This window comes from Condylura cristata, unplaced genomic scaffold, assembly GCF_000260355.1.
Source record: "Condylura cristata isolate star-nosed mole 26May11 unplaced genomic scaffold, ConCri1.0 scaffold00029, whole genome shotgun sequence".
Classification (NCBI taxonomy): domain Eukaryota; kingdom Metazoa; phylum Chordata; class Mammalia; order Eulipotyphla; family Talpidae; genus Condylura; species Condylura cristata.
This window is the reverse complement of record NW_004567130.1, coordinates 26875712-26888652: the sequence shown is the minus strand read 5'-3', so window position 1 is coordinate 26888652 and position 12941 is coordinate 26875712. Positions and strand designations below refer to the sequence as shown.

The 12941-nt window shown below is 54.2% G+C and overlaps 1 protein-coding gene across 1 annotated transcript in view; it reads right to left on the bottom strand.

The window, feature by feature from the left end:
• Positions 1-12941, bottom strand: part of RPH3A (rabphilin 3A) — a 77261-nt gene that overhangs the window by 35427 nt on the left and 28893 nt on the right. The window contains exons 3-4 of the mRNA XM_012730890.1: positions 9296-9384; positions 5595-5606 (exon numbers count right to left, since the gene is read on the bottom strand). Coding sequence (XP_012586344.1) covers positions 5595-5606; positions 9296-9366 — 83 coding nt within the window. The 5' untranslated portion in view covers positions 9367-9384. The remainder of the gene's footprint in view (positions 1-5594; positions 5607-9295; positions 9385-12941) is intronic.

Here is a 12941-nt window from a genome sequence, read left to right as displayed (position 1 = left end):
CAAAGAACCCAGTAGCTTCCACCATTACGACCAACCCCTTCATTGAGAGGAGCGTCCTAACTTTCCAGCAGAGAGGGTGAGTCTAATCAACGCGAGAAGACCTGCCATGTCCTGGGAGTCTGGGGAGGCACTGTGACGTCAGAGTAGGTGCTAGCCTTCCCGGGCTGCATTCCGGGGAGGCTGCTGGAGTTTTCCAGATTAACTCCCACTAACTGGCTGCTGGCCTCGGAAGCAGCTCCGGTGCTGCAAGTGCTTCTACTTGGAAAAGTCACTGCCCTGGCTCCTGTGAACATGCAATACCTAAGCGGGGTGCAGAGGTGGGTTCTGGGGTCACACTGCCTGCATTCCTTCCGGGCTCTGCTCCCACCTGGGGCCCAGGAACAAGCATCTCTGAATCTCTGTTCACCAATGACCTCATGGCGCTCACTAGCGCAGATCGAGAACTGGGAAGTGCTCGAGAACTTCACCAAGATTCACTTGTTTCGCTTCCTCCTCACCCACCTCCTCTTCCTTCTGAAATATTCTGATGTGTAAGTTCGGTTTGTGTATTACCATGGTGACCGTTCGGCGGAGAAGAACGTGACAATGCCACAGGTGCACTGCGCACCGTCAGGATGGATGAATGAGAGGGTGGGACAGGGAGGAAAGGGGTGGCGGGGGGTGAGGGGGAGCAGTGACGAGTAGGAGCCTCTGACCCTGGCAGAGGAGTGCATGGGGCCTTGGATTTGTCACCAGGGGGTTTCTTTGCACAGCTATGGGCACCTTTAATGCCATGGAGACAGGGTGTCCCTTGGCTTGGCTCCGTGAGAGAAAAGGGGGGGAGAGAAGGACAGAATTTCCAGGTAGCCTCCCAGCCTACTCCCAGTGGCAAGAATGCTCGGGAAAAAACGGGAAAAAACGGACTTTCATGAGCTCCCCTCCTAGGCTGAATCTGCTCACTGTGGCCTCCAGATTTTCTTTCTCAGTCGGGGGCAGTTGAACCTACTGATACATCCGGGATCTATTGAGAGTGGGATGCAGTGGAAAAAAACAAACAAATGAGCTTCATATTCAGGCAGACGTGGGTCCAAATCCTGAAGCGGTGAGGCTCTGGCAGTTACTACGTCTCTGTGAACTGCGACGTCCTCACCCTCAAGTGGAGTGATACTCCTTATCTCCTGGAAATGACACACATGCCCTCGCTGAGTTTCTGCAGCACCTTACAAGGTCGGTGTTATTCTCCTGTCTAGTATACCAAGGCTCAGAGAGGTTCATCCCTTGCCTAAGGTCACACGGCACAGGGGGCCTTGGGGAAAGCCCGAGCTCTGAACCGCCCTGCTGTGCTGCCGGCCCGAAAGCCAAGGGCTGGGCCACTCTCACCCTTTCTCACCCTTTCGGCAGCCACTGAGCCGACCCAGACGCACCAAGCCCTCATCTTGGCAGCACGTGGCTCTTGACTTTCGAAGACGTGGCGTAGCAGCGAGACTCCCAGGAGCTCCTCTCTTGGCTGAGCTTCCTTTTGAGGGCCACAGGACACCAGCCTGATTAGAGAAATGCAAATTGCAGGCGCCAGGAGCCAGCCCTGCGTCCCCTGCAGACGGTGTGTGTGGTGGGGTGGGAGTGGACAGGAGCCCATTTCCGCAGGCGCTGGCGAGACTGCGGCAGCTGGTGTACTTGCAGAGGCCGCTGCCCGGGCCTGCGCGAGGATGAGTCGCTCGTCTGCCTTCGCAGAGGGCCGGCAGGCGAAGCTGCCACCCACAGTCACACACACGCTCGGCGTGAGCCACACTGGGGCCACCCCGGGAGGCGTTTTCCGCCCGCCCTCCCGCTCTCAAAGCCCTTTACTGAGAGACAAGCCCAACCAGGCCGGCCCCGCGGTGAGCGGGGGAGGCTCGCTGAAGTACGGTTTCTAGGCTCCACCTGCCGAAGCCGGAGTCGGGAGGTGTGGAAGGGCGAGGTGACGCTCTGGGGTGCTGGGTCGGTCAGCACTGATGGCGGCCCGCGCTCCTCTCACGCCGTCAGCAGGACAGACCCGGGCTCTGGCCGGCCGAGGCGCAGGGCAGAGTCCTTCTCGCTCCCGCCTGGGCCCTGCGCCGCGCACCCCGGGCACACGCAGAAGGCCACTGCCGCCTGCTGCCCCGGCTGTCCGAGCTTCTGAGCTGAGGGTCTGAACGAGCTCTGCTGCTCCCCACAGGAGCTGAGGGGGCTCCTGAGGGAGGCAAGGGGTGCAGCAGTCCTCTGCCCCCTCGGCGGGACGGCAACGCCGGTTCCGGCGCTGGCAGAGCGAGGACACCAGGAATGCGCAGAGGTTTCAGAGTGCGCTGTCTGGCGTTCGGAACGCGCTGGCGCACTGACGGCCCAGTGCTTCTCCCTCCCGTCAAGGCCCTTGGGCGGGGGAATTTGAACTCGTTGGCGCTGAAGAGCCGGCCTCTCTTTCCCTAGCTTGCATCCGGCCTGAATGCTGGACTCGCGGCGGCCAGCGACAGGCGGCCGGAGCTGGGCCAGTCCTGAGGCGGAACCTGCCGAGGCGGAGGGTGTGCTTCTGCCGACGCCCTCAGCCCAGCACTGCCGCCCCTCGACAAGCCCCTGCAGAGGAGCAGAGACAGCCGGGCCCTCCCGCGCCCTCCCGCGCCCTCCCGCGCCCTCCCGCGCCCAGCCACCGCGGATGCCGATGCGGCAGCAATCAGCAGAGCGGCCAGCTGAGCCCGGATCCCGACACTCAGCTGCTGCTCTACATGCTGACTTGGAGGATGGTTTGTTACACGGCAAGAGCTAACTGCACACTATCTGCTGCCTTGACCAAAAGAACTGAAACTCGCTCGCTTCCCACACTTCACACGTGGCCTAATTTTACGGTTGCACAAAGCTCACCTAACTCTATTCGATGCTCTCAACCATTCCACTCTCAACTGTTTTTTATACATTTAGCTCCTGGATAAACTTGATCAAGAGTTTCACTGCTAACACAAACACTGACATCGACTTGCTCATTTTCCAGATACCTGACGCTCAGAAGAGGGAAGGGACCTGCCGAGACACGTGTGTGGAGAGTGTGTGAGGAGCCAGAGAAACCAGCATCCACCCGCCTCGTGCACGGCTGACTGTACCGGCTTTGGGGCATCTAGAGAGGGCCACGGGGAGCCCCCACACAACCTGAGGGCGTGGCCCTTAGTCCTAACTCAGGCGAAGGCCCCTCCCAATGCCTCTCCCTAGGATACAGCAAAGGGCAGACTCCCACTTCTCGGGCTCCCGCCTGATTCTTCATTGCATGCATACACAATAGTCAAGTAACAAATACCCACCAGATGTCTCTATTAATAAATTGTAACTCCCCAAAGGAGTGGGATGATGCAAGTGCTGTCGGGCATGCAGGCTCAGGCTCGAAAGCATTAAACAGTGTTGCTGTGCAGAAAATTAAGCCTTTTTTTTTTCCTTTCTTCCCCCCTGCAGCCCCCACCCCACAGGATACCAACATAGACAGGTGTTAGCAGGAAACCTCTTTGCAGCTCCATGAATGAGATTTTAATGAACCCTAAAGGAAAGGATGTGGAAGAGGCGAAGCCAGAATGCAGACACTTTTTACATGCGCCTTGCAAGTATAAAGGCCCCTTTGGATGGAAGTGCTCCCCCAAACGAGTGGGTGCCGAGGGGCGCTCTGGCTCCTCCCCTCTGTGGAACGCTAAGGGGCTCTCAGGCCAGACTGAGCTCCACTCAGTTCTTCTAAGGCCCCGCACTCTTAGTCATACCTGGACTCTGCACATGCTGTCCTACCTGGAACTGCTGTGTCTTTTCCCTCTGCTCCTCCTTCACGTGATACCATTTATGCATCACTTCTCGCAGGAAGCTCTCGCAGCACAGCGCCCCAAGTTTGGGGGTGCGAGAGTCTGGCTGTGCTCCCACAGCCACTGTGCTCCTGCTGTCTGTTATAGCTCCTTGCGCCGGGGGCGGGCGTGATGGGGGTGCTCGCAAACCTCACTGCACATACACTCACCCTCTGACTCTGCCTGTTGTCAGCGATGAGCTCAGGTCTTGATACTAGTAGGCTCTTGGCACTTGTTAACGAAGCAAGGGAAGGAGGGCAGAAAGACGGGAGGGGTGGGGAGTGGGCATAGGCTCTGCCGTTTTACTTTCGGCCTCCAAGAAGGCTGTGAGGGCCGTGGGAGCCTCCAGAACCGCAGACTTCTCTCTCGCAATGTTCATAGTTGTCATCTGGCAACGCGCTACCACCCCTCGCTCACATCCTGCACACTGCACTGTGGTTCTCACGGAAAGCGGGTCTCACCGGCGCGTCTGACCAGCCAACATCTGGGACATTCAGATGGCCTTTGGCTCTCTGCTTATTCTAAACTCTCCCTTTATGACAGAGAAACTGAAGCATAGGGAATGTCCTCAGATCACCCAGATCAGTGTGTATCAGAGTGAAGTAAACACTGAGAGGGTTCTGGCCTGAGGATGGAGACCACAGATCTCCAGTCTCTGTGTGTCCAAGCTGCAGAAACACATCCTGTCCGGCAAACCTGGGGCTCGCACCTTTCTCGGACTTTGCCTGGTACAACACAATTTAGAGAGTTTTCCCAGGAAACCTCATTGGTCCCCCCCACCCTGGGAGAGGAGGGTCAGCATCGAACTCATTTTGCAACGGAGGTAGCCAAGGCTCACGAAGGTGAGGGCAGCTGACCGCCACAAGCACGCTGGCGGCCGGCCTTCGCTGGCACTGGGCAGCCTCCCACCGCAGGGAGGGTAAGAACGACGCCCTAGTTCTGCACGTGCTCAGTCTCCTTTGCAGCCGGACTGTTCACTACTGGCCCCTGCATGCAATCTGCCATGCATTAGGAAATGAATCCAATTTCAAAGGCAGAAGCTGTGCGCATTAGGAGTCAAAGACATTTCGCTGGGAAATAGGCTGCCCTCCCTGCGCCGACCCGGCCCGCCCATCGGGCCATGCCTCCCCCAAGCTCTGTCCTGCTCAGCATCATCTTTCATTAGTGAAAGCAGTTATTGAGTTAAGATTTTCTTTATCGAAGAATAATGTCCACCAGCAACAGGCTGCAGAAATGGGGTACAGTGGGCTATAAACTCACTGAAATCCCACAATTATTAACACTTAGCCTGAAGGCTCACCTAGGGAACATTTTGCTTCCTTTTATCAAGTTTCTTTTAAAAATGTCATAATCTGGGGCCTCCCTGGTGGCCTAGAGGCATCACCCCAATAGCCTACATCGAACCCCGGCCGGGGAGTGACCCCCATGACACAGCACAGTTTTCCTGTCTCGCCCGCTGCTCCCCTCAGCAGTGCATTCCAGTCAGTCTACCTGTTCTGCTCCCCAACTCTGTCTCTGGTGAATCCTCTCACCCCACACACCTCTGGCCTGTACCCCAGTTCTTGTCTGCAGAGGTAAATAAATAAAATCTTAAAATAAATAAGTAATCTGTTCCTCAAGGTGAGACACATCTCAAGACGTGTCTTGATAACTTATATTTTGTTGCGTTGTTGTTAGAGAAATAAAATCAGCTACTTGCATTTTTAATCATCTCTCTTTAAGGGCAAACCATCTTGGTTAGAAACGAGATAAAATTCAGTCTGTAGAAAAATAGAAGCATCGCCAGATACTCACTGTTCTTTATCACTGTCAGAAGGCGAGGAAAGGGGAGAAAGGAAAGTAAACAAAGTCAGAAATGAAATATCACAATAGCAACCCCGTCTGGATGCCACCCTCGTTTTGAATTGCAATGACCTACTTCCATGTTTTTGGTCATCAGGACCTTATCTTAGCAGTGGAGGCTTGCAGACCCCGCCGCTCTCACTGGAAGGCGGGTTGGCCTGGCCCGTACGTGACAGAGCTGGTCTCCTCTGGGTTTGAACGTGGGTCCCTTGCGCTGCGCCGCAGCAGGGCCGCCACCTCTCTGGTGTTGCTTCAAACATGGGGGTGGGGTCAAAGCACACTGTCCCCTGGACAGGGACATGGTCATCCAAAAGTAGAGCTGGCACCCCCGTTTGGGGGAGCAGCTTCTTCCACGCTGGGGAGGAGACCAGCACCCCACCGGCCAGCTGTGCACCCGTAAGCGTGTCGTGGGCTCTCCTTGCGCCCACGTTGCCACCTCCGACCTGTGGCCCGCAGACCTGAAGAGATGCCCGCTCTCAGAGACCAGCTTCTCAGCCAGCTGCTCCCAACACAGGCCAAACCACTGCCCGGCCAGCGCCCACAGCCCGCATGCACAATCCAAACCCTGCTCAAACACCTCCCTCAGTTTTAAGAGACGGAGAGGAGGAGGCATTTGAACATCACAAGAGCGCTGAGTGTATCTGGGCAGTGATGGTAAACGAAAACTGGTTTTCTTCATTTTCTGGAAGAAGACATTGGCAGCAAACCCACATTAGCACATCACCCCTGCAGCAGACCAGACAGGCTGGATGATGACTATCATTCACCCATTAGCATTTATTGGAAAATGATTTTAATATCTGCAGGAACTGCAGGAGCAATCAGGCCAGCCAGATGTGTGCAGAATGCCAAGATGTTCCACAGGGGCCCTGGAGCGCTTTAATGAAACTGTGTCCACACAGTTTAAATGATTCTGATTTAACTGTGAGGCAAATTGTTTGGCTTCGTATGGACTATAGTGAAGGCAGGTGGGTGGGATTTTAATTAACTGACATTTCTTAAATAAAACAAATATTTTACCCCATCCACCCTCCAGGTAACTGTTGATCTTACAGAGACACACTTTTTTGGCTGATGGAATATTCTAAGGTGGAGGGGGTCAAATACTTATCTTGGATGTAGGTATACATAAACATCAATAGATCTATACAGCAACAGATATATATTACATATGTATATAGTGTAAATTTATACACTATATATGTTAAAATGATCAAATTACACTTTAAATGTGTTTTACTGAAGACATACTACTAGACCATTATAGGGCAATTTTTTAAAAAAGTAACAAAGAAAATCCAAGTTGCTGTTGATCAGTGAGCCAATGCCTATGTCAGCACTGTGCTCAGAGGCTGACCTTGAGCTCCTAAAAGGCTGCAGAAACTGAGTCTGAGACACCCACACTCCACCCACCTCCCCACAGAGCCAGGACCCTCTAGGAGAAGAGCTCAAGCGATCCTGGGTGAACAGCAGCCCGACTCCTGACTCCTGGCAGAGGAAAATGCAAATCTCTAAAGAAAAAGATTCCTAAGGTAGAGCCCAGACTGAGACCCCAATAAAAAATTACCCTGGGTTCAAAGAAACCCATCCTTGTGGGTGAAATCTGCAGGGATGATAAACTACAGACTTGGCTGGGGAAGGACAGGAGACCTGGGTTTGCAAGTAGATGTTTAACAAATGAATCAGCATGGAAAGCTCACGTGGCTGATTCCAAGTTCCCACAGGAGGCCACTGAATGCAGAACTGGGAAGAAATACACAGAAGCAAGCCCTCGTGTAGCCTTCCGCCATCAACCACAACGGCTGTGCATAACGCAGACACACAATGCAGAGAACAAGAACATGTAGTAAAGTAGCTGAGAAGTGACTCACTTGAATATTTATGAAAATGAATACTCTAAAACTGATTTGTGATGTGGCTAAACATTTTAAGGACACCATTAATAAACTTGGTACGACGTCTGAATGACCTTACCTAGAATGATCAGAGAACAAATATTCTCATCACGTCTTCAGCGAATGTATCCCAAGTCATAAACTGACTCAACACAATTCAAAGAGCCAGTAACATGTTCTCTGACCACAGTGCAATTAATAACAAAAATAATCATAAATCAAGAGTGCTCCAACACTTGCCAAGCTTTGAAAGCACCTCTAAATATCTCCTGGAGTAAATGAAAGAAAGTTTCCATTACACTGAAATGAGAAATAATAAAAAATACTATACTACATATTGAAGCTTGTGGGGTAACTGGAATGTAAGACCATGTAATTACTAATGTAAGGAAAGAGTGCAGGTTTATGTTCATGAGGTAAGTACACAATCCAGGCAGGTAGAGCGTGTCAGAATAGCATCATTAAACAGAAACACACGTTCTTGCCCCCTTCGTTGGCAGGGCATTTTTGCCAATTCTTGGCAAAAAAAAAACCCAACTTTCCCTTTCAACCTCCTTTTTAACCTTCTGGTTATTTCAAGGAAAGAGTCTCTGTTGGTGATGGCCGGTCTTCACCACCCCGGCTTCACCCGCTGTGGCCCTTTTAGGAGAAATGGCAGAAAGGGGCTTGGGAGCCTGGGGAGGCCACAAATTGGAATTTAACGACGTCACTTTTCATTATATTTATCTTTACAGTTGCATTCGTTCACAGGGAGGTGAAGGATGATCCATTTACAACCTCCTAGGTCTCAAATGCCTTGTTAAATAAAGGTGTGGACATTTTGAGAGCAAGCTAGCAAGAACAATAGAGATGCTTCATAGATAAGATCATGCCGAAGGTAGGAACTCTGGTCTCCAGCAAGGAAGGTTTGCTGTTAAAGGCGCTGCTGGTGCACTGCGCAAGCCACAACCACTGGCAAATAACCTGCATTTATTCCTTCCCCCAAATAACCTATTCATAGCTGTTCTTTTTACCCAGAATTTAAACTCTGAAACTGGCTCTGAAATGCGATTCAACATAAACTCCACAGACGGTCACAGCTAAAGAAACTTGGAAACCGTCTATTCCATGGCATTCAACAGGGATGACGGCTAATATAAAGGAGGTCGGACTGAAGACACAACAGGGAACGGAGAGGACTGGACGATTAGAGAGCCCTGACGAAAAGGAAACTGGAGGCGACTTGCCGATCTAAAAGTACTAGCGGCTCTTCAGCTGCTGCTGAAGTATCAGCATGGGAGAACTTTGGCCCAGTGTCCAGGTTCTGACTTTGGAAAGGCGTCGCAGCACTGGGGCAGTCACATGAACTTTCCCGACTTTTGAATTATCGGTCCCCAAATGAAAAGCCTGCTGCTGCGGGTCAGGGTCCGCCGGAGGCCTGCCAATACGAGTTCCACTGTCGTACTGACTGACAGGAAACAGGAAAGGGGGAGAGATGCACCCCTGATCCTACAGTGAAGCAGCTCAGACCTAGAGCAGGCCCGAGTCCGGCTGCGGCCCAGGCCGGCCGCCCTGCGGTGGGCCGGAGAGCTCAGGCTGACCCTGTGGTCCCAACCTCCACAGAGCAGTGAGAGCCATGGAGACGCTCCCACCACTTCCTTCCCCCACACAAGAAGGAAATTCTGGGCCTCTCCTTACTGCTCCTCTGCTCCTTTGCGCACAGAAGCCCCACGACTGCTCCGACCCAAACCAGCCGCTGCTGGGGACGCGGCCACTTACCCGGGCTGCAGGGGCCGGGCGCTGGGGCACATCCAGCGGCTTGAGCTGTTGCTGAGGACTGTGTCTGTCATGGCGGAGGTGCAGCAGTTCTGGAAAACACCAACAGAGAGGCGTCACCCAGGCAGTCCGGCCACCCCTTCGTCCTTGAGGCCGAGCACCCCAGGGGGACAGGGGAGGAACGGGGGCGTCATCCCAAATCACCTCTCTACCTGCGGAACTCGGGCCCCAAAAGAGAAAGTGTCTAGTGGGAAGGGGCAGCTGCCAGGTGGCAGAAGTGGGCCCATGTGGACAGCTCCCCTCCGGTGGCCTTGCTGCTCCCTGTGGACACCGCCCTCCATCCAGAGCAGGGTGATCAGTTCCTAGCCCACAGCCCAGGGTGTTGCCACTGGCTCATGGCATCGGACCCATCAACCTGCCAACATGGACTTGACCAAGGAAGAAAAACACTTCTCGGTGCTGTGAGACCCCCAAATCCCCAAGTCTCCCATTGCTTTTTATTTGCTTGTTTGGAATTGTCTTCTCCCAAGCCATCAGAGAATCCTGTTGGCTTGTCTTAGGAAACGTTAGGTGATCTGTGACAAGAGGATTCCTCCAAAAATAACAATAAGCTACATAAATAAATATATAAACAAAATGCAGATAGGGAAGGGGTCATAAAAAATGAGTAAAACAACTTTTTTTTTTAAAGATTTATTTATTTGTGCATACAGAACTGGGGTACAGGCCAGAGGCTCAGAGGCAAGAGGCTTCACTAGAGACAGAGCGGGGAGCAGAACAGGCAGATCGACGAAGTCCACTGCTGAGGGGAGCAGCGGGCGGGTCAGGAGAGGTCTGCCGCGCCCTGTGGTCACCTCCGGGGCAGGTGGGGGTCGGACTCACGCGGAAGCGGCTTTAGATTCTCAGTGCAGTGCTTTAACCCGCTGCGCCCCCAGGGAGGGCCAAAACAGCTTTTAAAGACCCAACTTCTTAACTTTAAAAGACAAACAAGTCTGACCCATGGGGTAGGCGGGTTTGAGTCCCGCCCTGATGTCCTCTACCAGGTATCTTTGCCCATTTCTTTTTTTTTTTTAATTAATTTATTTTTTATAATATGATAGTTTATTTTTACCTCATTTTGTACTTTTTTTTTTTTTCATCTCAATTGTAATCCCTGTGGGCTTCCCATGACCGAGTCACCCGTTCAACATGGATAAATCTTAAAGACATTCTGCTAAGAGGTTCTCCACCAGAGGATGGGTGGGGGGACTATGAGGTGACGGTTAAGGCATGTAGGGTTTCTGTGGGGGGTAATGAGAATGTTCTAGAACTGACTAAGGTAATAGTTGTGCAGCTCCAAGAATCCACTAAAAATTATCAAATGGCTGAACTGTATGATGTGTAAATTATAGCTCAGGAAAGTCGTGTACACTGGTGCCACCACTATGGAAAACTGGCAGATCTATTAGATTTAAATATTCAGCTGCTCTATAGCTTAGGAATTCTGCTCTTAAGTAGATCCCCCATGAAAGCGCTCATGTTCTAAGGCACAGCTGAGGATGTTTGCAGCGTCTTTATAGCAGCTAAAACCTGCAAACAGGCCAAATGCCCCACAGGAGCGAGGATGAAGAACTCGCCATCTATTGGCACGCTGGGGGGCTGGTCAGCGATAAAAGACAAACTGCGGTGTAGATGACAGTAAAGAGGCATTTCAGAGACTGTGTGTGATCCACGGGGGGCCAGGAGCAAAAGAGAATACTCTACTTGCTGGTCTTCATATGAAGCCAAAGACAGACAAAGCTGTGGGATGGAGGTAAAAATCAGAGGCCATCCGTGGCTAACTGAGGGAGGCAGTGAACCCGGGAGGCAGCTCCCTGCCCACCCTGCAGCCTGTGCAATTAGCAAATCTTCCGTGGAGGCAGCCAGAGGGGCTGCCGGTTGGGCCTGTGGGAGACAAGACCCCTGACAGAAAAGCCATTTCGCTGCTCCCACACAGTGACTAATCTGCCCAGGGGAACAGGCCCAGTTCACTGGTTCCACTTCAAAAAGGGAAAGGAAGGAGGGCGCTCCCGGCGGCACGGGCGAAAGCAGAGCGGGGCGAAGCCGGCCTGCTGGCGGCTCTCCATGGGCCGCAGACCCTGATCCCGGAGGTGACCCCAGGGCGCGGCGGACCCCTCCTGGCCCGCCCGCTGCTCCCCTCGGCGGTGTCCTTCGCTGATCCGCCTGTTCTGCGCCCCGCCGTCTCTGGTGAGGCCTCTCACACACCCACCCCTCCACCTCTGCCCCACTTCTATATGCATAAATAAATAAATCTTTCTTTTTAAAGGGAGAGGAAGGAGACACCGCTGCTGCTGTGCTGGCTTCTACCTGCTGGGGACCCTGATGGCTCCTCTGTGCCAAGATCTGAGCGTGCAGCTGCCCTGGGACCCCAGTGCCCTGCCCCCCCCCACACACAGTGCTGGGCGCGGAAAATCAGCCCCAAGTGACAATTTCCCGGATCCCTGGTCCGCGTGGAATGCTCCTTTGTGGAGATGAGACAGGCCCTGGGGGGCCTGGGGGTGCAGGCTGGGGCAAGCGAGAGGTCCCTCAGTGCTGGTGCTGGCCGAGGCAGGGCCTGCCCAGCCTGCCCCACCCCACACTGTCACGCACCCGGAGTTCATTCCTAGTGGAATCCCAACAGCAAGGTCCAGACTTGCGGGCTGGCTGCCAGCGGAAACCACCCGCTCTGCCGTCCACGCCAGAGGCCACACTGGACAGTGCTGGTCACGGCAGCAAAGCACTTAACAGCCCTGGAGTGGACCCCTGGCCCTGCCTGCTCCTGGGGTGGCGATACGGGGGTAACAGCTAATTCTGCAGATGCCTTTCACGGGTGCACCCACCACCACCCACCCCTGTGCAGTACCCAGGGGCATTAGCAGCCAGAGCCGCACGCGGGTCCGTGTTCCCGAGAGCCGGCTTCACCCAACAGACAGCTGCTGCCGAAGATACGGGAGGCCTCGCCCCTCCTGGGGGTGGGGGGCTCTCAGCCAACGACTCACTGATAAGAGGAAGCACCACGCCCAGCCCCGTGGGTCAAGGTGGCGCAGCTTGGGGCCAGCACCCTCCTGAGCTCCCAACGGTCCGCGGGGCCACACCTCTGCCCAGGGTCCTCTACCGTCTTGTCCGGCACCATCTGCCCCAGGGTCCTCCCAGGGTCCTCCTGGGAGCACTCCCTGAGTCCCAAACTAGCGCAAAAGGCTCATCTGAGCTTCTGCTTCTAGTGAACTTGACCTTGTGTGCGAGGGAAGGAGGACCACAGGAAGGGGCTCCCGGGCCCTGCATCCCTTCCGTCACACGGGCAAGTCGCGTCCATGTCCTGCCCACGGCCTCCCTCTGCCTTCAGCCGACGCTCGCTCAAGTTCGAGGGTGTTGTGAGGAGGCGGCCCCATGCCCCCCACTGCCACTGCCCGCTGCAGAGACGGCGGCTCCTCATGACGGGCCCCGGGGCCGCCAGAGCCCGGGGGGTGTCTGAGGGCTGCCCGGGATGTGGGCCTCCGCTGGGCAGAAGCTGGGCAGAGCTGAAGCCAAAGCTCCCGCCCTGGCACTAGCGGTCACTTGCTTTCTCCGCTGCCCCTGGGCTGCGACTGCCCCCAGCAACCTGATGGGCAGGTCTTGCACACCTACGCTGGCC